This window comes from Mesocricetus auratus, unplaced genomic scaffold, assembly GCF_017639785.1.
Source record: "Mesocricetus auratus isolate SY011 unplaced genomic scaffold, BCM_Maur_2.0 Super-Scaffold_100003, whole genome shotgun sequence".
Taxonomy (NCBI): domain Eukaryota; kingdom Metazoa; phylum Chordata; class Mammalia; order Rodentia; family Cricetidae; genus Mesocricetus; species Mesocricetus auratus.
This window is the reverse complement of record NW_024429188.1, coordinates 48,357,687-48,380,414: the sequence shown is the minus strand read 5'-3', so window position 1 is coordinate 48,380,414 and position 22,728 is coordinate 48,357,687. Positions and strand designations below refer to the sequence as shown.

General features: G+C 45.3%; 2 protein-coding genes across 2 annotated transcripts; one reads left to right on the top strand and one right to left on the bottom strand.

Moving 5' to 3' along the window:
* Positions 1-2,325: 2,325 nt before the first annotated feature.
* On the bottom strand, positions 2,326-2,625 carry LOC101828663 (cytochrome c, somatic-like). Its single transcript, XM_040743839.1, has one exon. It carries the CDS (start codon positions 2,623-2,625, stop codon positions 2,326-2,328), a length of 300 nt encoding a protein of 99 aa, XP_040599773.1.
* Positions 2,626-12,904: 10,279 nt separating this feature from the next.
* Positions 12,905-16,261, top strand: LOC106022037 (uncharacterized protein CXorf49 homolog). The gene is made up of 6 exons (XM_040743837.1): positions 12,905-14,231; positions 14,564-14,714; positions 15,129-15,211; positions 15,474-15,519; positions 15,926-15,999; positions 16,099-16,261. Exons 1-5 carry the CDS (start codon positions 12,969-12,971, stop codon positions 15,964-15,966), a joined length of 1,584 nt encoding a protein of 527 aa, XP_040599771.1. The 5' UTR covers positions 12,905-12,968; the 3' UTR covers positions 15,967-15,999; positions 16,099-16,261.
* Positions 16,262-22,728: the final 6,467 nt, after the last annotated feature.

The following is a 22,728-nucleotide window of genomic DNA, read 5'->3' as shown; positions in this document are numbered from 1 at the left end:
AGGTTTTCAGACATCAAGTGAACCTCTACTTAATTATATTACTCACTCTTCTTTTGAGAGAATTTTTAAAGATTTATTTATTTAATGTACTTTGGGCTTTTTCTTACATGTATGTCTGTATGAGGGTGTCAGATCTGCTAGAACTGGAGTTACAGACAGTTGTGAGCTGTCATGTGGATGCGGACAATTGAACCCGGGTCCTTTGGAAGAGTAGCCAGTGCTCTTAACTGCTGGGCCATCTCTCCAGCTCTAAATGAATCTTGTGTCATATTCAGAGTACTTCTACAGTTTGGATCTTTAGCATCTCAAGAGGTCTATATGTTCGAGGTTTGGTCCCCAGTTTGGTGCCGTTTGGAAGTGGTTTGATTGTCAAACGTCCCCATAGGCTCACATGTTCAAATCCTTGGTCTCTGTAGTGGCAATGTTTTGGGAGGTTGTGGGTCCATTTTGAGGCTGAGCCTAGCTAGAGGAAGTGGGTCCCAACTCACTACCCAAGCTCTCTGCTTTCTGATTGCTCACCATGTGAGTCACTCCTGTGGCCATGCCATCCCCACCATGATGGACTGTACCCTCTCAAACTGAGAAACAAAGTCACTTCTTCCTATGGGTTGCTTCTTGTCATGTGTCTGGTCACAGCAGTAGAAAAAGTAATTAATATAAGCTGTAATTGAAACTTTAAGAAGTGGGGCTTAGTACAGGCATTTGTCATGTAACAGAAAGCTTTCTAATGTAGGCCTAAATCATCATTTTGTTCTATCTGAATGTCTAATTATACCAACACTATTTATTGAAAGGATGATGTTTCTCCACTGAATTGCAGGGGATTTTTAGCCTATGTGAAAATTCAATAATAAGTGTGACTAGGGTTCTCAATTTTCCAATTCTGTTCCAGTAATGTGTGTCAATCTTTTGGCCAAACCCAAATTGTCTTGGTTCAGGTTGTATTATAAGCCTGAAAGTCAGGTAACAAGACACCTCCAGTTCTTTTTTTCAAACTATTCTGGCTCTTCAACTTTCACTGCTTTTCCATGTAAATTTGAAATCAGCTCATCAATTATTGCTGAAGCTATATTGGAATTTTAATATTTATTTACTTTTATTCATGAGTGTGTCTTTATGTATGTATGCTATGTGTGTGGGTGCCTGAAAAGGCCAGAAGGTGTCAGATTCACTGGATCGGCAGTCACAGGCAGCTAGCTGGTTGTGGGTATGGGGAACTGGGCTCAGGTCCACTGACAGAGCAACACTTACTCTTAACCAATGAGCCATCTCTGCAGCTCCATTCCCACTTTGAAGTGTGGCAAAATTTGAAGCATATAATTTTCACTGTAACCATTGCAAGTGTACAGTTCAGTAACATACATTCCTTTATGAACCAATTTGGGGAAAACTAAATAACAATAGTGAGGTTCTTCATCTATGTATTCTGTGTATCTCTCTGTTCATTTTGGTGGATACTGACTTCTCTCATTAGTGTTTTGCAATTTTGACCATATAGATCTTGTACATATTTTATTAATTAAATTATTTTAGATTATTTTTGCTATTGAACACTGGTTTGTTAACTTTTATTTCGGTGTCCAGTTGTTCGATGCTAGAATATGGCTGTGCTTTGCATTTTGAGAGCTTAATGAATTGACTCATTGGGTCTAGTTCATTTTCCAGAATCCTTGAAATTTTCTGTTCTCTTTTGACAGATTTATAGGCCAGGGTAGCTTCAAACTTTCAGTTTCAAAATTTCAGTAATCCTGCCTCAGCCTCTCAAGTACTGGGATTACAGTCATGAGCCACCACACACAGCTGAGATTTTCTACACACACTATTATATAATCTGCAAGGAGAGGTAGCGGTACCTTTTTGCTTGCTTGTGTATTTTGTTTTCAGAGACAGGGTTTCTCTGTGTAACAGCCCTGGTTGTCCTGGAACTCGCTCTGTAGACCAGGCTGGCCTCGAACTCACAGAAATTCACCTGTCTCTGCCTCCTGAGTGCTGGGGTTAAAGGCATGCACCACCAACGCCGCCCAGTCACTTTTACTTTTTTTTTTTTTTTTTGGAAAGTGGAACTTTAATAATTCAGTCCAATCCTATATTGAGAAAGGGAATGCAGTGATAGTATTTATGCAACTGGAATTGTTATTTTAAAAAAGATCATATCCACTTTACTACAAGTCATTTTTATTTAAATCAGAACTGTCCAACAAAAACATTGTTAGCCATTCATGATCTGAATTTTGGTGTATGAATTAAATTATGGTTCACATTAAAATGTCATGAGACATTTGTTTTGTAATAAATAAGGCAGCGAAATTACTCATTAGTAGCTTTTTAAAGATAAGGTATTAGGTTCACCCTCTCTCCCTTCTTCTTAATTCCAGCGAAGATCATTTTTGTTCCAGGGATGTACTTTTTGGGATTCTCCAAATACTCCATCAGGGTATCCTCTCCCCAGGCGATGCCTTTGTTCTTGTTGGCATCTGTGTAGGAGAATCCAGCAGCCTGGCCTGTCTTCCTCCCAAACAGACCGTGGAGATTTGGTCCAGTCTTATGCTCGCCTCCCTTTTCCACAGTGTGGCACTGGGCACACTTCTGAACAAAAATCTTCTTGCCTTTCTCAACATCGCCCATTTGTAATTCGCTCCCAGGTGATCAGCACCACAGTCGCTGAGACCAGAAGACAATGTCCTGCTCTCTCCAGTTTTACTTCTTATATGGGTGAATGTTTTTTTTTTCATGCCTTGAGGTACAGCTATGACATCTGATACTGTACTGAATAGGAATAGTCATAGCAGATGCATTATCTTGTCCCCTATTACAGAAGAAAATTATGTAGTCGCCCCAGCAGCTTGTCATCTATAGTTTTACTTTTCTCTTCCTTCCTTCCTTTCTTCCTTTCTTTCTTCTTTGGTTCTTTGGTTGATTTGGTTTTGAGATTCTTGCTGTGTAAGTAGCTCTGGCTAGCTTTGAACTCCTGGCATTCCTCCTGTCTCTGCCTCCTAAGTGATGATAAGATTACCAGCATGTGCCTGACTTGTGTTTTTCATAGCTGTCCTAACTTGAAAAAGTTCTCTTTAATTCCTAGATTTCTATCATAAATGAATAATAAATTTTCTATATTTATAATTTATTAAGTTTGTCATCTAGTTTTCTTCAGCATATTAATACAGTGAGACAAAATTTCCTGAGACAAAGAGTTGGTAAGAAACAAGCTATGGCAATAACTATATTTTAAAGATTTATTTTTACTTTTAGTTGTGCGTATATGGGGTTAGGATGTGCAGGTGCTCACAAAGGCAAGCACAGGTGTGTTGTGTGATATTTTGATTGCATTCTGATGCTCCCAAGATTGGGCAATAAAATTTGCTTTGAATCAGAGGGCAGAGCTAGCTACTTGCTAACCAAAATTAGCCATAGAGGTTTTGGAGGACTGAGAACAGAAAAACAGACACAGAAGGAGTAGGTCGGGGCTCAGAGGAATGAGAACGAGGGGGGGTCACTGATCACTTTTCTGCCGCTTCTCTGGTCATTCAGGTTCTTAGTCCTATATCTGACTCCCGAGATTTTATTGATAAAGAATAATTAGATAGCCAGGAAGTGGTGGCGCACGCCTTTAAATCCCAGCACTCGGGAGGCAGAGGCAGGTGGATCTCTGTGAGTTTGAGACCAGACTGGTGTACAAGAGCTAGTTCCAGGACAGCCTCCAAAGCCACAGAGAAACCCTGTCTCAAAAAACAAAGCAAAACAAAAAGAATAATTAGATACATGATTTACAGGTGCCCACAAAGGTCAGAAGAGGATGTCAGACCCCCCCCCCCCCCCGCCCAGCTGCCTGATACGGTTCTGGGAAGTAAACTGTCCTCTGCAAGAACAGCACTCGATCTTAATGGCTCCCTCACAATAACCATATTAAATGGAAAATATATCAATTAAAAGAGAATTTGTCAACTGATAAAATCAAATCAAATTCTAATCTGCCTATAGGAAACATAGTTTAAATACAATATGAATGAATTAAATCTAAAAGCAAAGAAAAGCCTTACCATGACCGCACTAACCCAAAGAAAAGCAAGAAAGCTATAGCCATTATTTGAAAAAGGAGATTCCAGGAGTAGTCCCTGGGTTGCTACAATATATTCAAGGAGTTGGATCACCAACAAAACATTCAAATTCAAATTTAACGTGAACCTAGTAACAGAGCTTCAAAACGCTTGAAAAAATCAAGTTAATATACTTGAAAGGGGATGACTGTCAATTCTGTAATAATACTTGGAAACGTCAGCATTTTTCTCTCGGTGACCAATAAAATAAGTAGACATAAAAATCAGTAAGGGAGAGGGGATCAGAATAGCACTGTCAACAAACCCTACATCTTTTGACAGTTATAGAACTCCCTGACTGTAAATAACAGGATAATAGTTCTTTGGAAAGATAAGTCATTCAATAGAATAGACTATGTCTGGACCACAAAACTGACCTCAAAATTTTAAAATAATCTAAGTCATACAAAGTATGTTTTTGAACCACAATGGAATTAAATTACAAATCAATAACAGAATAACATCTGGTATAATCCTTAAATAGCTATAAATTATACAAAACACTCCTTAACAAACAACGAGTAAAAACAGACATAGTGAGGAAAAGAGAAATTATTTTTCATGAATGAAAATGAAAACATTTCTTAGATGGTAGTTAGAGGCATACTTAGGAATTCAAAGCATTAAATACTTATAATGCTTATATATTTTAAATTTGTATGGGTCCTTTACTTGCATGTATATCTGTGTCCCACACAAGTGTCTGGTGCTCACTGAGGCCAGAAGAGAAGACCAGATCCCTTGAGACTGGAGTGTTACAGATGTTTTTGAGCTGTCATTCCAGTGGGTGCTGGGAAGCCAAACCCAGGCCCTCCAGAAGAGTGGCCAGTGCTCTTAAGCTCTTAGCCATCTGTCCAGCCTGGAAACGCTTCTATCTTAAAAGGAGACTTCCAGGGTGGAATAGAATCACCCTTCTCTGAGTAACTCTATACAAGTAAGAAGAGTCAGGGAAACAATAAGGAAAGCAAAGGAGAAGAGTGCTGGAAATTCAGAACAAGGTGACTGGAAAACAAAACCCCATTGAAGAGCAAAGGGGTCACTCAGAAACAGTACAAAGCAATCCACAACCCAGACTCAGGGGTTGAACAAGCAAAAGTCAATTCATACAAACAAGATAAGACCAAAAAGCGCAGGCAATCCCAATAGTAATAGACTTACAGTCTCAGCCACAGAAGAAACCCATGGTTTTTATACGTGTTAAATCTTGTTTGGAAATTTTATCAAAAGCCTGGCATTTTGAAGCTCTATTGTTAAGTTCACACAATTTTGAATTTTAATATTTCCTTGGTGAATTATCTTTAAGTCTTTCTAAGTTCTTTTTTTTAATCCCACACAGCATTTTTGAAGTCTATTCTCTTAGTTAGGGTTTCTATTACTGTAAAGAGAAACCATGACCACAGCAATTCTTATAAAGGAAAACATTTAATTGTGGTGGCTTACACTTTCAGAGGTTAATCCATTAACATCTTGGTGGGAAGCAAGACAGCATGCAGGCAGACGTGGTACTGGAGCTGACAGTCCTACATCTTGCAAAGGAAACAAGAAGTGGTGTGAGTCATTAAGTGTGACTTGAGCACAGGAGACCTCAAAGTCTGCCTCCAACAAGGCCACACCTCCTAATAGTGCCACTCCCTTTGGGAGGACATTTTCTTACAAACCAGCACATCTATCTTCTCAAATATCACTCTAGCTGTTTTGGTTATAGCTGCTTTGAATTGCTGTTACCATGGAAAATCTTCTTCTTTACTTCTACATTTACTCTATCCTCATGCGTAACAAGCTAGCTTTAGAGTAGAAATCCATTGTACTGCCCACCATCTCTGAGTGATGTAACCAGGAGCTATCTTGTTCTCTTGTTGGAAACAAAACTACTTTAGGGATCAGACAGCAGATCAATCACAAGTCAAGGGAAACCCTGTTGTACATATTGAACAGGAGAATGACACAAAGAGAAGCAATCATGGGAAAGGGGAAGCCTGCCATAAACTGAGCTCTTTAAGCAGTGGGGGTGGCAGGCTGTGAAGTACGTAGTAGTTGGTGTCCCCAGCTTCTATGGAGAGGTACAAGACTGGTTTCAGGTGGTATTGGAGACGCTGAACTGCACAGAGATGGGCCTGTGGGTTTCTCAATCCCTACAGCACCCCAACTGCACTACAGAAATGAGTTTTCCATTTGCATCTCCTATTTCCTGTGGCATTTGGAGAGACACAATGTGTATTACTTACTTTTCTCATAACTATCACAAAACAACTGACAAGAAGCAGCTTAAAAAAGGATTTATTCTGGCCCACGATTCAGGGGATACATTCCATCATGGCAGGTAAGGCATGGTGACAAGAGCAGGAGGCCTTCTAGTCACATTGCTTCTGCAGTCAGTAAGTAGAGAGTGAGCAGGAAGTGGGGCAGGGCCAAGAAACCTCCAGGCCCACCCCTAGTGACACACTTCCTCCAGCAAGGCTCTGCCTCCTAAAGGTTCTACAGCCTTCGCAAGCAGTGCTACCATCTGGGGACTAAGTGTTCAAACACATGAGCCTATAGGGGACATTCACATTTAAACCAAAGCATCACGGCTTAGACATTTGCTCTGGGTACACAGAGTGGGGCCTTATTGGGAATCCTAACTTCATTGGCCTTCTGCAAACAAGGCTTTTGGACCTTTGGAGTCTCCATCCCACCTACACCACACTGAATTTGGCAGGGTCACTGGTGGTTCTAAGTGCACATATAAAAGTTTCTGGAGAGGGTCTAACAGTGGTGGCGCAAACCTTTAGTCCCAGCACTCTGGAGGCAGAGGCAGGTGAATGTCTGTGAGTTTAAGGCCAGCCTGATTTACAGAGTGAGTTCCAGGACAGGCTCCAAGGCCACAGAGAAACCCTGTCTTGAAAAAACAAAAGTTTCTGTAGAGATCATCCAGTTGGTAAAGCACTCTTCCCTTCCAAGCATGAGAAACTGAGTTTGATGCCCAGGGTCCTTGCCAAAAAACAAACAAACAAAAGTCAGACATAGTGCATGCCTATATAATCCTAGCACTTGAAAGGCAGAGTCAGGTGGACTTCTGTAAGTTCAAGACTGTCCTGGTCTACATAGTAAGTTCCAGGACAGCCAGGGTTGCACATTAAGACCTTGTCTCAAAAGAAAAAAAAAAGCTAAGTATGGTGGCCTGTATGGAATTATATGCTTGGAATTCCAGCACTGAGAAGGTGGAAACAGAAGGATCCCTGGGGCTCACTGATAAGCTAGCCTAGCCTAATTGACAAATTGTAGACCAGTGATAGAACCTATCTCAAAAACTGTATGTGGCTGTGGCCTCTGACGGATGAAATTTGAGATTATTCAGTGACCTTCAGATTTGTGCACACATTCATAGCTTCTAGAACGAATCAACTCCTGCCACATAAAAGTCACACTTAATAGAACTAGTGGGAAAGTGAAGCCCGACTCAGACTAGGATAGTACCAGCCTATTTAACAGGAGCTGAGACTAATTACAATAACCCTCAGATGCAACTCACTGGCCCCACCCAGCCCTGAGCCACCATTCTGGGGATTTCCAACAGAAGACCTGGAGAGACTTCCAATCTGAGTGCCATAGCAAGGACAAATTTTAGACTCATTATTCTTATTTCATTTTTTCTCCTCATTTTTCTCACTTTTATCTAATTTTATTTACGTAATTTTTCTTTGTTTGGATTTTTTTACTTCTTTCACATTTTTCCATTTTTTTAAAACCTAGCTTTGGGGGAATGGAGAGATTAAGAGCACTGGCTGCTCTTCCAGAGTTCCTTAGTTCAAATCCCAGCAACCACATGGTAACTAACAATGTTCTGTAATGAGATCTGGCGCCCTCTTCTGGCATGAAGGCAAATATGTAGGTAGAACACTGTATACCTAATAAACATTTTAAAAATCCTAGCTTATTTTTCCTTTTCCCTGCTCCCTTTTCTATTCTTTATTATTCACTTACCTCCATTAGTTTTTAGCCTTTAAGTTTGAGCTGTATTATTTTCCCCTTTCTTTCCTATTGCTATTAGTGGTGCAGTTGTTTTTAACTAAGTTTTGGGAGGATTCATTTTATTTTAGTGGTTAAGTTTTATAATACTGAATATCAAACCCAAGGCTTGTGACTATTAAGCAAATTGTTTCTCCACTGAACTACATCCTTAGCCCTTTTTAATTTTTTTAGTAGGATCTTTGCTAAGTAACCCACACTAACCTGAAACTTGGAATCTCCTGCCTCTGTCTCCCAAGTGGTGGGCATACAGACATGCACCACCATGCCTGGATTTATGGTTTGTTTATGTGCTGTCCTTGTTGTCGCTGTAGTTTCATTTCTCCTTTTTGAGCAGTCTTCATGATCAAGCCCCTAAGAGGAAGCTGCTCACTAGGAAGACGCATGAACATGGAGGAGACTTCCATTCCATCACACACAGAAATCTCAATGCAGAAACAAAGCCAATATGACTCCTTCATAGGTTTATGACTCCAGTAAATGAATCCCAAGTGGATGAAATGCTGGAGAAAGGATTCAAAGATTGACTTAAAATCATCAGTGAATTCAAGAGGATACGAAGGAGCAATTAAAAAGAGAGATTCTGAAAAAGACTCCAACCACAAACTGCCAGCCCCAAACACATGCGTATGAGCAATGAATCCAGTATTATGTAACAGTAATATTCAAGAAGTCATGAGTTTCAGAGGGAGTGAAGGAACACAGAGGAAGCTGGAAGAATAGAGGGAAGGGTGTAAATGATGTAAATTCAGAACTCAAGCATCAGATTCTCATAAAAGTCAGGCATGGTGGCACATGCCTTCAATACCAGCACCCCTTGAGAGGCAGAGACAAGTGGATCTCTGTGAGTTCGAGGTCAGCTTAGTCTACATAGTTCCAGGACAGTCAGAGCTACATAGAGAGACCCTACCTCAATAAATGAATAAATAAATAAATGAAATTAAAAATAAAGATTTTGAATTTTAAAAGAAAAACAAAAAGCTACTAAGCAGAGCATGGTGACACACACCTTTAAGCCCAGCACTCAGGAGGCAGAGGCAGGTGGATCTCTGTGAGTTTGAGTACAGCCTGGTCTACAGAGTGAGTTCCAGGACAGTTAGGGATGTTGCACAGAGAAATCCTGTCTAGAAAAACAGAAACAAAATAAAAAAGACACACTAAATATAATAAGAAAAGTTAGCAAAGAATTGAAGTCTAAGTCAGGTGGTGGTGGCACACTCCTTTAACTAGCTCTGGGGAGGCAGAGACAGGCAGATCTCTTTGAGTTCAAGGCCAGCCTGGTTTACAAAGCTACACAGAGAAACCATGACTGGAAAAAAAAGAATTGAAGTCTAAAATACAAGAAGAATTCCCACACATAAACAGGTACACAAGCAAGATGGATATGCACAGAGGACAACAAATAAGTACAAGACACATCATGGAGAAGAAAGTCCCAAAGGTCAATGCATACATAAACAGCTCAACCTTACTACTACTAATCAAAGACTCCGACATTAAAATCAAGGCCGGGTGTGCTGACACACACCTTTAAAACCAGTGCTTCAAGGGCAGCAGAAAGCAGATCCCTGAGGGTTCGAGCCCAGCCTGGTCTATATAGTAAGTTCCAGGCCAGTCAGGGCTACACAGTAAGACAGAAAAAAAGCCTAAATAAAACCAAGATAGTACTGGAAGCGATTGCTCATGCCTGCAATCCCAACCCAATCCCAGCACTCAGGAGTTTGAGGCTAGACTGAGTTCCTTAGCGACTCAATATAAAAACAAGCAACGGCAAAACTAGATAGCATAATTTACATTCACCAGAGGCCAAAAATGCTGTGGCGGCACAGCAATAGATGTTGATCAGGTTGCAGAAGAGCTGAGAAAATAGGGCATCCTTGCAGGAGTATGGATAAGGACAGCTGCTTGGAAAAAAGAACAGTCACTTGGAGAAAATCTGAGAAGTTTAGACATGGGCTTGTCTTAAAGTCAATAGTCACACTCCTAGATATAAACATAGCTTCCCAGCCATTTTACCCCACAAAAAATAATGCTTGTACTTTATTTTTTGGGGGCCAGGTCCAATAAATCCAGGAGGTCACCCATAGGGATAGGGGTCTCAAAAGATGGAGAACACTGCCAAGGATCCCATGAACACATGTAGCATCCCCTAGGTGTAATATCTCCTGACTGGAAACAACCAAAATGCCTTCAACAGCAGATTGGATGCTGGCTGGCATGGTGGTGCTCACCTTTAGTCCCAGAACATGAGAGATGGAAGCAGGAGGATCATGAGCCCAATACCTCCCTGGGATATATAGTAAGTAACACAGATCCCATCTTAAAAACAAAAAAAGAGGGGCCGAAGCTAGAGAGATGCCTTGGCAGCTAAGAGCACTTGCTGCTCTTACAGAAGATTCAAGTTTCTTTCTTTCTTGCTCTCTTTTGTTTTGAGACAGGGTTTCTCTGTGTAGCCTTGACTGTCTTGGCACTCGTTCTGTAGACCAGGCTGACCTCGAACTCACAGAGAGCTACCTGCCTCTGTCTCCTGAGTGCTGGGATTAACGCCATGTGCTACCACCACCAGGCCTCAAGTTTCTTTATCAATACCCACATCCGGCATCTCCTGACCCAGTTCCAGGGGATCCATCACCCTCTTCTGGCATTCTTAAGTGCCAGACACACATAGTGTACAACATGCATGCAGGTACTCATACATACACACAAATTAAAAATAAATACTTAAAAAACAAACCAAAGGCATGGAATAGCATACAGATTGAGATTAAATCAGTGTGAGAATACACTGATTCCATGATTCCTAATTCAACTATTTACTAAACTTTATTTCAATCCCTATGTCAATACAGGTGCAATTTTAGGACCGTTTGTGACCACATGCAAATGCGATTAAAAATTAAAGTCACTCAAAGGCCAAGTGTGCTCTCAATTGAGGTAAAAAAAAGTGGACCCTCTTACCTTTTAAACTACAATCAAATATCTTTTTCTTAGTGTCACATATTTCACATTTTTGTGCTTTACTGGTGATTTCCCCTTAAACATGACCCCAAGTGCTGAAGTCTGGAGTTCTTCCACACAGACAGCTGGAGGTGCCTTAGACACAGACACAGGCGTGTGAGATAAGCTCTGTTCAGACAAGAGTTAGAAACCTGTTTCCTATAAAGCCTATGGTCATAAGCCAACAGTATAGAACAAGCAAAGAATGCTTTTAACAAGATGCTTGTGAAACCAGCTCTATGTGTGGGTAGATGAATAAATGCTTAAGACCAGAGAGAATTGTAGGAACTTGGCTCTATTTCCCCTGGGAGCAATTTGAAAACTGGAATAACTCAATGGAAAGCAAAGGAAATGCTAGCACTCTGGAACATTCTAGAAACCAAGGAAGAAAATGAGGAAAACTGGCAACAGTCTCAGGCAAATTATGACAACATTGGTGTCTCATCACCCCTGCAAGGCTTTCCTTGTGTTTCCATTCTATACCTTTAACGCACGTTCCTCTGTATGTTTATATGTACTCTCAAATAACATATATGCCTCACTTAGATTTTAATACACAAATGTGTATCCAAATCCATGAAACCTTCTAGAACTTGGTGTTATGCAGCCATGCTTGCTTTTGAAACATGTTAAAAACAACCTTGGGGTGTGGGCTGCCTCCATTTAATCGGCTGGGTGCATGGGCCAAGTCTGCATTCATGCACTCCCTTACCCATGGAAATTCAGAGAGTTTCCCAAAGGTTTCCTTCATTAACACCGTTGTGAATAGGTCCTTGCCCTCATGGGAGTGGGTTCTTCACTTAGAAGGGCAGCCGTGAGGTAGATACCCAAAGCTAGGAGCTATCTTGATGTAAAGATTTATCTGAGTGCTTAGAGAGTTGTCAGGCACATAGTGATTGCGGCGTGATTTCTGTTCCACTGATTCTGCCAGATCACCCACCCAAGGGGGTGCTCTCTATTAGTTGTACCCTCCACCTCAGAGTAGGGCAGACTGCCTGTTTGAACCCACTCGCCCTCGGTAGGATTAAAGGTCTTTTCGTGTTTGCAAACCTGCTATGTGAACAATAATTTCTATTTGCAGCTTCGGGATCAGCGACACTAAATGTCTTTGCACTTATCCAAGGAGATTCCTCTTCTTTGCTTTTAACTCGGGGTGAGGATGGGATGGGGTCTAAAAGAATTGGGAAAATTGTAGCCTGTCAACACGGTGTCATGGGAACATGGCTGCTTGCAATCATAGTTGCTGTCTCCACAGCCTGTGGCTGGGAAGCCATCTTCTATCTATCTGACCCTTCTATGGAGCACTGATCACTGACCATGGACTTCTTAGCCCACTGTCATGGTCTGGTTTCCCAATCGTTTCGACGTTGAGTGCTTCACAGTCATCACGACACTGGATCCTCACAAGGTCCTGGCCTATGTGGGGTTACTTTCTCCACTTTGCACAAGGAAAGAGTCTCGGAGGGTGCAGGTCTCTTTCCACTGTAGGTGTTTGGCCAGAGGAGGTGAGAAAAAGATAGATAAGGCAGACTGAACCACATATCCACACTTCCCACTCACCCCCATTCACATTCCCACACCGCATTCATAGGCTTGGACCAGCCAGGATAAGAATTCCAAACAACCAGTCATGCTCATTCTTATTGGCTAGGGCCTGAACAATGGTCCAACAAGGATCAATCTGATTGGTGGAGGGTAGGCCAATGAGGAGACCACATGAAGTCATTAGAATGTTACCCTTGTTTGTGTTTAGTGGTAGTGAACGTGGTGTCTATGGTGACGGTATCTCTTGAGGGCCTAGCTGGTCTAGCCAAGACTAGGGATACCCTTGTCCTGACAAACCAGGCCACGTAGAGTAACACTAGCAACATGAACTCCAACAAAGAGGCGGCAGTTGAAGAAGTAGGCTTGGACCCCGAGGATGGGGAAGTCACTGATGTCTATGTGGATATCCAATGCTCACTGCAAAATCTCGACCCGGACTCTTATGTAGGATCTTCACAGAGTAGCCTAAGTGAGGATGAGGTCGAGAATGAGGACAATTCTGAGTTTGATTCAGGGTCCAAGATACAGGTGGTAGAGTCAGGAGTGGGTGTCTTTCAAGATCACAGAAAGCAGTCTGTCTCCTCAGTCATCGACAAAGGGGATGTTATGGACTGCTTACCTCTTGTCAATGACAAGGTTAAGGAAATGGTGCAACAGTCAACCAACCAGATGAGCCAGGGTGCTAGAGGCCACTTATCCTCAAAAAGCTGTATCACCAAACAGTCTAGCCCTTGGGCAGACGCAGAGGCAGACCACAACAGAAAAAGCAGGATGGGCAAGAGATTGGTAGATGTAAAGCGGGCCTCCGTGGCCCCTCTCCACCACAGGGGGTCCAAAGGAGGCAGAGCCTGCAGGACAAAGAAGAAAAAGAAAAGCACCAAAAATAAGCAAATAGTCCTGGAGGATATTCCAGACCCACCACTTAACCGTGACACAGAATCCGATGAAGAAAAAGAGATGCAGGTAATGAGAGTGACCATTTGCTTCAAGAATGGAGTGCAGATCATATCCAGCAATGCTATGGATCCCGATGACAAAAACAAAAAAAGCAACGTCCAACCCAGGGTCGATTTTAATCATATGACTCTGCAGATGTCTGCTCCCATGGGTACTGGAAAGCTAGGCACCTCTTGTTCTAACAGAAAAGCAACTGTGTTCAGAGGTAAGGAACAAAGCAGGCCTCGTTACTCAGGAGCTGCTGCAGGTGGGCTACGGAAGGCCAGTTCTAAGAAGAAATTAGCCCAGGAGAAGAAACCCCTCCAGGATGCCCCAAGACTCACCGGGAGAAGACCTGTCCCACTGTGGGGGCAGAGACACAAGGCAGCTCCTGTGGAAACTTCCACCTTCCCTCCAATAACCTGTGTTCCTACACTTGAGAGTTCCAAAAAATACTCCACAACACCTCTAGAAGCCGTCGAACCTGCCCATGGTACATCCAGAAAGAAAGCAGTAGCAAGGAATGTAAGGGAGGGCCTGCCGGCAGCCAGGGGAGACAGAGGCCTTGTGTGTAAAGATGCCGTGAAGAATTTGACAGCAATGAACCCAACATCAGAGTCCTACAAGGCCAAGGAAATTCCCCAGGCCCAAGTGAGTAGACCAGCCTCTGTGTCCTGTCCCCCTGCCCTCTCCCTCCCCAGCACACACCATTCCCTGCTCCGTCTGCCCCTGCAGAGGGTGTGTAGTCAGTCTCAAGGGCCTCCTGATCCCTCCCTCCTGGTTCTTCCCCAAGGAAGCCAGGCCAGGACCTGAGCCTTTCCATTGCCTGTGGGTGCCTTCCTGGCAGAGCTCTGCCCCCTGACCTGAGGCTGACGAGGAACAGATAGTGCAGATGGGATGAGCCTCAGCAGCCTCCATTTTGTTCCCGCACTTGCCCCTCAGCCCCTCCACCACATGTACTCAGTGAGAAATTTTTGTGTGAGCTTCCAACACACAGGGCAGAGCCACCTTGCTCGTATCATGGAGACGTGACCAGTGGAGACCCCAACTTGAGAGCACCCCAAGTTCCAGGAAACTCCCAGCTCGTGGCCCTGAGTCAGAGAAGTGCCAGACCCAGAGCACCTGCACCGGCTGGTGAGTCTGTGGGGTTTGAGAGCCGTGGGGTAGAGGAGGGAAACTTCAGGCTGTGTCACTGAGGGATTGCAGCCTTGTTTCTAGAGGACACAGGGTGTGGACGGGACTGTGGTGTACATACCTTTTAAAAGTAGGACAACTCCAACTCTAGAAGCTGGATTTTAACATTCCAAAACCTTTTCTGGTGAGTCCTATTTGCCAGGCTCTTCCCAGGTCCTGGATATGGCTGTAGCCCTACTAGCACCAGCCCAGGGCTAAAGTACTAGGAAGACAGGTTCAGAGCGGGCTGAAGCTGAGAAACCATTATGTACAAGTTGCTGCCAGCAGAGGGCGATGTTGCCTCATTTTAGACCTCACCAGGCCCTTCCCACCTGGATCCCGAGCCTGGATGCTGCATCCTGTGTTCTCTTTCAGGTGACCAAAGTTCATCTGTGGTCCCCCCACTCCCTGTTGGGGAGAAGCATCATCAAGCACCAAGGACACTGGGATGTCAGCAGGTAAATTTTTCTTAGCTATGACAACTACCATCCAGCCCCGATAGATTGTAGGTAGATAACCAAGTTAACCTGGCTCCTGTGCCCACTCCCGCCGCCCTACATGCCACAAAGAGAGGGCACCTCCTTTTTGCTCAGGATTGTCACAGTACTGTGGGGGTGAGATGTATAAAGACTTGGAGGAGTGTTAATCAAGCAGAGAGGAGGCCAGGACATTGAGTGTTAACCTTTCGTTTTTTTTCCCTTCCATTGTCTTCTGGGCTAGTGTCCCTTGCTAGAGAAAGAAGCACACAGGCTAAGAAAACAACTAGGTATGAGACCCTGGGCAGGGATGGGTGATGGCAGGGGCAGAGGGAGCTGGGTATGGGTACCTAGGGAAGGCTAGCCAACTGCTACTCCTGTCGGGAGGTAACACCAAGCAGGTCAGACCACGCGTCAGTCCTCTCTGCAAACTGTTTGCCGTGGCGTGCAACTAGAGCCGTGAGCGTGTGCTCTGCCAAGTGCTCGCCCATGCTAGTCTCCTGAGGAGGACATTTCCACATGGAGCCCAGTGATGGGTGGAGGAGTCAGTCACAGGGCTTTTTGGAAAGGGGGTGGGAGGCAGATTGACAGTTGGGGATTCCCTGTGGATAGAAGGGAGAAGGGGTGATTATGGTAGTTGCGTCCTGTGTGTCTGCGTCTGTGTCTGGGGTACCCATCTGTACCTCTGTGTTTCAGCCATCATGCAGGCCCTCAACGAAAAGTTCCAGGATCGTTGACATCAGTGTTGTGCAGTCCACAGGACCTTTGAAGTGAGTGTTCTGCTTCCCACACCCTGCTTCCGACAGCCCTCGCCACACTCCTGACTGCTCAGGAAGCCAGGGCTGGCCTGACTCTGTTCTGCCTCACAGGTTGGAGCCGGCATCCCTGCAGAAGAGGCCCGGCTGCCACCCAGGGATCCCTGGGGCTATGACCCTGCTTCTTCCTTCTACTTATTCTACAGCCAGAGCCACCTTTGTGTCCCTGCTTTTGCCCCGTCTGCTGCTGGTAATAGCTGTTGCACATTAAAGTAGTTTCGTCCTGTGTTCTGCTCTTTCCCTAGCCCTTTAAGAACAGCAGCCCTAGGGATAACCTGGGCTAGGCACTTCTGCTTCTGATCAGGCGCCTTGCACTCGTTTATCTTCATGCATTGGGTTTGGGCTCTGTCCAGCCAGCATTTCCTCCCTTCCATATTTCCCTGTCCCTTCCCTGACTACCATCCTTCTCTGGGACAGTCATAGAACCCATTTTGCCTGCTGTTCCTTGCATTCAGCAGGAACTCTGAGTCCTTCCCTTGGACTAAGGGGGAGTCTCTCTTCTGGATCATTTCAGTAGACATTGGGGTATTATTTGTGTTTATCTTACCCACTTCCTGGGCTCCATCATTTTTTATGTACATTGATGTTTTGCTTGCATGTATGTCTGTGCACCATGTGTGTGACTTGTACCTGTGGAAGCTGGAAGATGACTTTGGAGCCCTGGAACTGAAGTTATAGACAGCTGTGTGTTGACATGTGGTTTCTGGGAATTGAACCCAGTTCTTTTGGAAGAGCAGCCAGTGCTCTTAACTGCTGAGCCATCACTCCAGCCCCTCTTGGTTCCCATCCTTTCTAGATCATTCTTTCCTTGTGGAGGCATCACACTCAGGGATGACTTGCCCAAAACTTACACATTATCCTTGGGCTGCTGCATAGCCTCTACCTTGGGGACTCAGTTTCTGTATCCTCTGATTTGCCCTGATCCATTACAGTAGAGGAGTGGAAAGCAAGATCACATCCTGGTGGGCAATGGAGCAGAGCAAAGCTGCAGGAAGTCACTGTGGGGAAATGGGTTGGAGGGGGAAGAGAGCATTACCTGTCCATCTTCAGAACTGAAGATGGTGGCTGAGCCTATAGTGGCTCCCCTGAGCCAACCTGGAGGAACTGCACACTAGCAGCTCAAGGGAGAGTCAGGGACCAGAGCCGCCACATCCTCTCACCCTGACCAGCCAACTGCCTTTCTCCTGCTCTCATTGGTTGCTAAGATGATTCACACGTGCAAGGATGGCAGCCACAGCAGCTTTTGACCTCCTGCATGGTACAGGTTTCCCTGATTATGATGCTTATATATCCAAGATCTGCCCTCCAGACTGCCCCCTGAGGCCACAGGACCTCTCCCTGAGCCTCATACTCTGAAGTTACCATCACAGACAGTTGGAGGTTTTTGGGTGCCAGCACCAAGCAAGGCTTGGAACTCAGAGGTAGATCCATGATTGAGGTGAGGCAGGTGCAGAGTCGGTCAACTCCCATTCACAAGAGGCTGTTCATTTCCTGCAAAGTGAAGCTGAATCTCAGGGCCATTGACTCTATTGGTCCAGCTGTGTGTGCTTGTGAATGTGTAATGGCACATGATCACCTTTGAAGATCATGCCCAGCACATGTTAGGGCTTGAAGCAGCACTCTAGTGAAAACCATCTTTGCCTGGTGCACATTTGATTCCACCCAGGGAAGGGCAGCAACAGGGGGTAGAATGGAGTAGGAGAAAGTGGAAATCAGCAAACTCACTGAAAAGGCTGTCAAAGGGTTGATCCTTCTCCAACATGAACACATCTCAGAAGTCCTGTCCGGGGAGATTGTTGAGTTCTCACCTTACAAGCATAGGCACTTGAGTCTGGATCCCTTTAAAAGCTGAGCCTGGTGGCTCACTTCTGTCACTCTAGAACTGAGACAGGGGCAGTGAGAGAAAGGTCCAGACCTTGACCCCAGCCAGTCAAGTGCAGGGGGGATCAGATGCCTGTGGAGAGTGGGGCAGAAATTCCTCTGATCCACACAGCTTAGAGAGATGCTGCATGCCACAGACAATAGACCTGAAAGCTGGGGGCATAAACCATCCACTCAGAGCCCTTCCCCGAGAAGATGGTAGGCTTCCTCGCGACGTGGCTCTCATCCCGAGTCTCGTGGATACTTCTGGCAGGGGTGAGGGATGAGTGAAGCCTCTCAGACTCAGCAGCTGGGCTCCAGACAGCTTGCACGTGTCAGCCAGTCCTGGCTGTCGTGCATTCCCGCACCAGGCACTGTTCTTGTGGGCTCAGGGCCATTGTCACCGGTACAGCGGCGTGCTGCAGCCATGGGGGACGCCAACAGCGCTGTGAGAAAGACTTGCCAGCCCTGCCCCTGCCCTTTGAGCACACAGCCCCTCTCCCTTCAGGCAGACCTACTGCTGCCCAGTACCGTTGCTGTGCTGTGCTGACCCCGCTGCCTCCAGGGGAGTTAGTGCAGATTCCCAGGCTCAGGTCTGAAAAACAAGTCCGGGCCCCACTGGAAAGGAGGAGGCAGGGTGGTTCCCTTCAGTCACTCCCCCCCCCATTTCTCAGCTTCCCCTCCAGCCAGAAGAGGGCGTGCCCTGGAGAGCACCCAGGCTCTGTCCAGCCTCCTGCTGCTACTCAGCTCAGGGAGGCTGTGCAGGCTGCTACTCAGCTCAGGGAGGCTGTGCAGGCTGCTACTCAGCTCAGGGAGGCTGTGCAGGCTGCTACTCAGCTCAGGGAGGCTGTGCAGGCTGCTACTCAGCTCAGGGAGGCTGTGCAGGCTGCTACTCAGCTCAGGGAGGCTGTGCAGGCTGCTACTCAGCTCAGGGAGGCTGTGCAGGCTGCTACTCAGCTCAGGGAGGCTGTGCAGGCTGGCTGAGCTGTGTGCCTACCCTTGATGCTCTGGCACTGAGGAGTCCCTAGCAGCATCCCACTGGGACTGGGAGCCAGGACTCCCCTGAGTCCCTGTACAAACATGACCTGGAACTTTGGTGGCAGCACAGACGGTCCCCTTCTCCAGGTCCAGGGAACACCCTAGCGGAGCCAGGCACCCCCTAGCCAGGCAGCCATAGTCAGCCGTGCAGAGGCCCAGCGCCCAGCACGTGAGGCTGTGAGGTGACAGCCACAGTGTAGGAGACACTGTGAGAGTCACTGCACAGATTCCAGTTTGCTGTCCTAGGCTCCTGTGTGACTCTCACCCACCGTATGTCCAGTTGTCCTCCATTTCCGGTAGCTTTTTCCTTTTCCACATTTCCGCATCTTCCATTTCCTCCAAAGGTGAATCCAGAACTCCTGCTGGCCACCTGTGGCCATGTGCCCTTGGATGGTGTGGCCCCCTTGTGACCCTGGGAATCATACCTGTAGTGTTCCTGCCACACTGGTCTCGTGGGGACAGTGAGAAGGGCAGCCTGGTGTCTGGGCATGATAGAATCCCTGTGGCCATCAGTCAGAGCAAGTAGCTCAACACTGGCAGCCTCGGAGCCCCTCCCTGTTTGCCGCTGCCCCCACCCATTCCCTCCTCCCTGGCTTTCCTGGGGTCAGCTGAGTTTGAAAGCTCCCCTGACTGTCCCACGAGTCACTCACTTCCACTTGTGGATGAATGCGTGGTGTGACTGGTGGACCTTACGGAGATAGAAAACTTAAACCAGGCCACGCTGGGCATGCCATTTACAAGTGCAGGAAACCCGAGCCTCCAATCCCTCAGGTGTGTTCACAGTGAGTGATCCAACTGGGGAATTATGTCACAGGTGCAGTGACAGTGCATTGCCCCTTCGAGAGTCACCTGTGTGTCCCTTGCTGAGGAGGAAGCAAAATGCAAAAGGCTCCATTCTGTGCGGCACAGGTCCACGACACGGAAAAGACTGCTTTGGGGACAGAATAAGACATTGGCGGTCGTGTTGATCTGTCTGAGGGTGGAATGAATTGGTTTACTACAGGAGCTATGAATGATTTTGAGGTCATTAAATGCTGGCTAGCTCATATTGATCAGTCCTTAACAGCGTTTTAAAGAAACTTGTGAAATGGTGTCTCAAGACATTTTTAGGAAACATTGTGAATACTGTATCTCCAAAGTTTATGACATTTACTATTCACTTTGAATATGAGCAGCATGTTTTCATATATTTTGTGTTTCCCTTTTTATTTCCTGCAAAAATCAATTTGATAGCCTTCTGCTTCTGGTCTTCACTGTTTTAGCATGTGTGTTTGAACACAGAGATCTTCCAGTCTTAAATTGTCCTTGCCAGGATTTGAACCATGGTTACTTGTACCTCATAACATGAGATGAAGAGCGTCCATTCCTTTTAATATTTGCAGAAGAAATGCAAATAACAATGATTTCATTTGTATGTAGGATTTTTAAAGCTCATATTTAAAAACAGACATGTGGCATATAGAATGGTGTTTAAGAGGAGCGGAACAGCCGGGCAGTGGTGGCGCACGCCTTTAATCCCAGTGCTGGGGAGGCAGAGGCAGGCGGATCTCTGTGAGTTCGAGGCCAGCCTGGTCTACAAGAGCTAGTTCCAGGACAGCCTCCAAAGCCACAGAGAAACCCAGCCTTGAAAACCCTGAAAGAAAAAGAGTGGTGGAACGGGGTTGTGATATTGGTTCAGGATATAAAAAAGTTTAGTTAGGCTGGGCATGGTGACCGACACCTTTAATCTCAGCACTCACGAGACAAAGGAGACAAAGGCAGGAGGATCTCTGAGAGTTCAATGCCAGCCTGGTCTACAGAAGGAAATCCAGGACAACCAATGGCTATGTACAGAGACCCTATCAAAAAAGAGAGGGAAAGAAAAGAAAAAGAAAGAAAATTTTCACTTAGGACTAACATGTTAAGGAGATGCATTGCCCTGCAAGGTCACTATAACTACTAATAACATCTTGCATACTTGAAAACATGCCTCATGGAAACAAAGCAGATTGGTACTTACCAGCAAGCAGTGGAGAGGATGGAGTGAAGACGTGGAGGCCAACCGTATTGTGGGACATCTGCAGGTAAGCAGGCCAGGAAACAGAGTCACAGCCCAGCCGGAAGCCCTCTCAAAGGCAGCCTGCCAAATAAAACTGTCCAGGAGAGCCTCAGAAACTGCTAGGGAAAGACTTCCTCATACCGCCTGCAGCACCACAAGCGGCCCAGATGATGCAGAGGCCCGAGAGAACCACTAACAATGATAGAAACCACTTACAGTACCCACCACACTTGCTGGAATCTGAAGACCACTTGCTGGAATCTGAAGACCACTGAGGCTGTAGAGACCAGGACTCCCACTTGCCCTCCCTTACACAGCACCAAGTGGAGCCTGCTAGAAACAGGAATCTAAGAACTCTGCCTTCAACTCATCACAAGTGGACTACAATTCATTACAGAAGTATTTTTCATTACTTACCTTTTTTGTTTATTTTTGGTTTGGGTTTTTTGAGACACAGTTTCTCTGTGTAGCCCTGGCTGTCCTGGAACTTGTTTTGTAGATGAGGCTGGCCTTGAACTCAGAGATCTGTCTGCCTCTGCCCCCAAGTGCTGGGATCCTGCAATATCACTTAGTTGCTACTATTTAATTTCCACTCTTGTGTATATGTCTCATGATAGCTTTGCTTTTGTTTGCATGGTTTTCTGTTAGTTTTGAGAACAATTATTTGTTTCTCAGTCCAGCTTACTATAAGGCATTCTTTGCTATATTCAGCTATATTCGTACTCTCATATCTTTTCTTTATCTTGTCTTTACCCCCTCCTCATTTTACTTATTAATTATAAACTTCCATAGCCTTAATAGTCTTTAAAATCAGTTTAATAACAGTACCCCAACTTTCCCCTCCAAGCTACTTTACCTACCACCATTTTTTCTTTTGGAAGTCATTACAGTACCAAAAGCTTTACTTAAAGGTTTATTTTTATGTGTGCAGTGGGTTGAAAGAGAATGGTCCCCATAGGCTCATATATTTCAATGTTTGGTCCCCAATTGGTGGACTGAAAGGGAGGACTGGGAAGTATGGCCTTGTTGAAAGAGGTGTGTCACTGGGTGTGGGCAGGTTTCACCTCCACTCCACTCCTCCAACTTTCAGATCAGAGTGTAAGCTCTTAGCCACTGCTCCAGTGCCATGTCTGCCTGTCTGCTGCCACGCTCCCCACCATGATGGCCACAGACTCACTCTCTGAAACTGTGAGTCCCTCCAGTGAAGTGCTTTCTTTTCTAAGTTATCTTGGTCATGGTGTCTCTTCACAGCAACAGAAAAGTAACTAAGACAATGAGTATGTGTGTGTCTGCCATGTGTGTGCTGGTACCCTAAGAGGTCAAAAGAGAATATTGGACGCCTTGGAACTGGTGTCACAGATGGTTATGAGCCTGAGATGGATGCTGGAAACCAAACTGAGATCATGTGGAAGAACAGCAGCACTCTTAACGGCTGATCCAGCTCTCCTAAAACTTAATCATTATCCTTACCTACTGTACTTCTGTCCCACTCCTAATCTTATTGACTAAAACCTGATCCCTGTTTGTTTATTCTCGGTTATTGAAGTTAAAGAGGCCACTGTTATTAATTGGCTCTTAAAATATTTACAAAAGAATAATAACAGCTGTGGTTGCTCTCACAGTTAATATCCTACCCAGGGAATAATGCAGAGGGCACCTTGACCTCCTGGAATGAAGAAATATTTTCTGAACTACACACATGCAAACGTTGCAAGTACTTCAGTTGAAATGATATATCTGATAAAAAA

Excerpts from the sequence above, each read along its gene's own strand:
- LOC101828663 (XM_040743839.1), bottom strand. The coding sequence starts at position 2,625 with ATGGGCGATGTTGAGAAAGGCAAGAAGATTTTTGTTCAGAAGTGTGCC.
- LOC106022037 (XM_040743837.1), top strand. The coding sequence starts at position 12,969 with ATGAACTCCAACAAAGAGGCGGCAGTTGAAGAAGTAGGCTTGGACCCC. Across the intron at positions 14,232-14,563 it reads AGGAAATTCCCCAGGCCCAA|CTTCCAACACACAGGGCAGA; the intron begins GTGAGTAGACCA and ends TTTTTGTGTGAG. Across the intron at positions 15,212-15,473 it reads GGACACTGGGATGTCAGCAG|TGTCCCTTGCTAGAGAAAGA; the intron begins GTAAATTTTTCT and ends CTTCTGGGCTAG.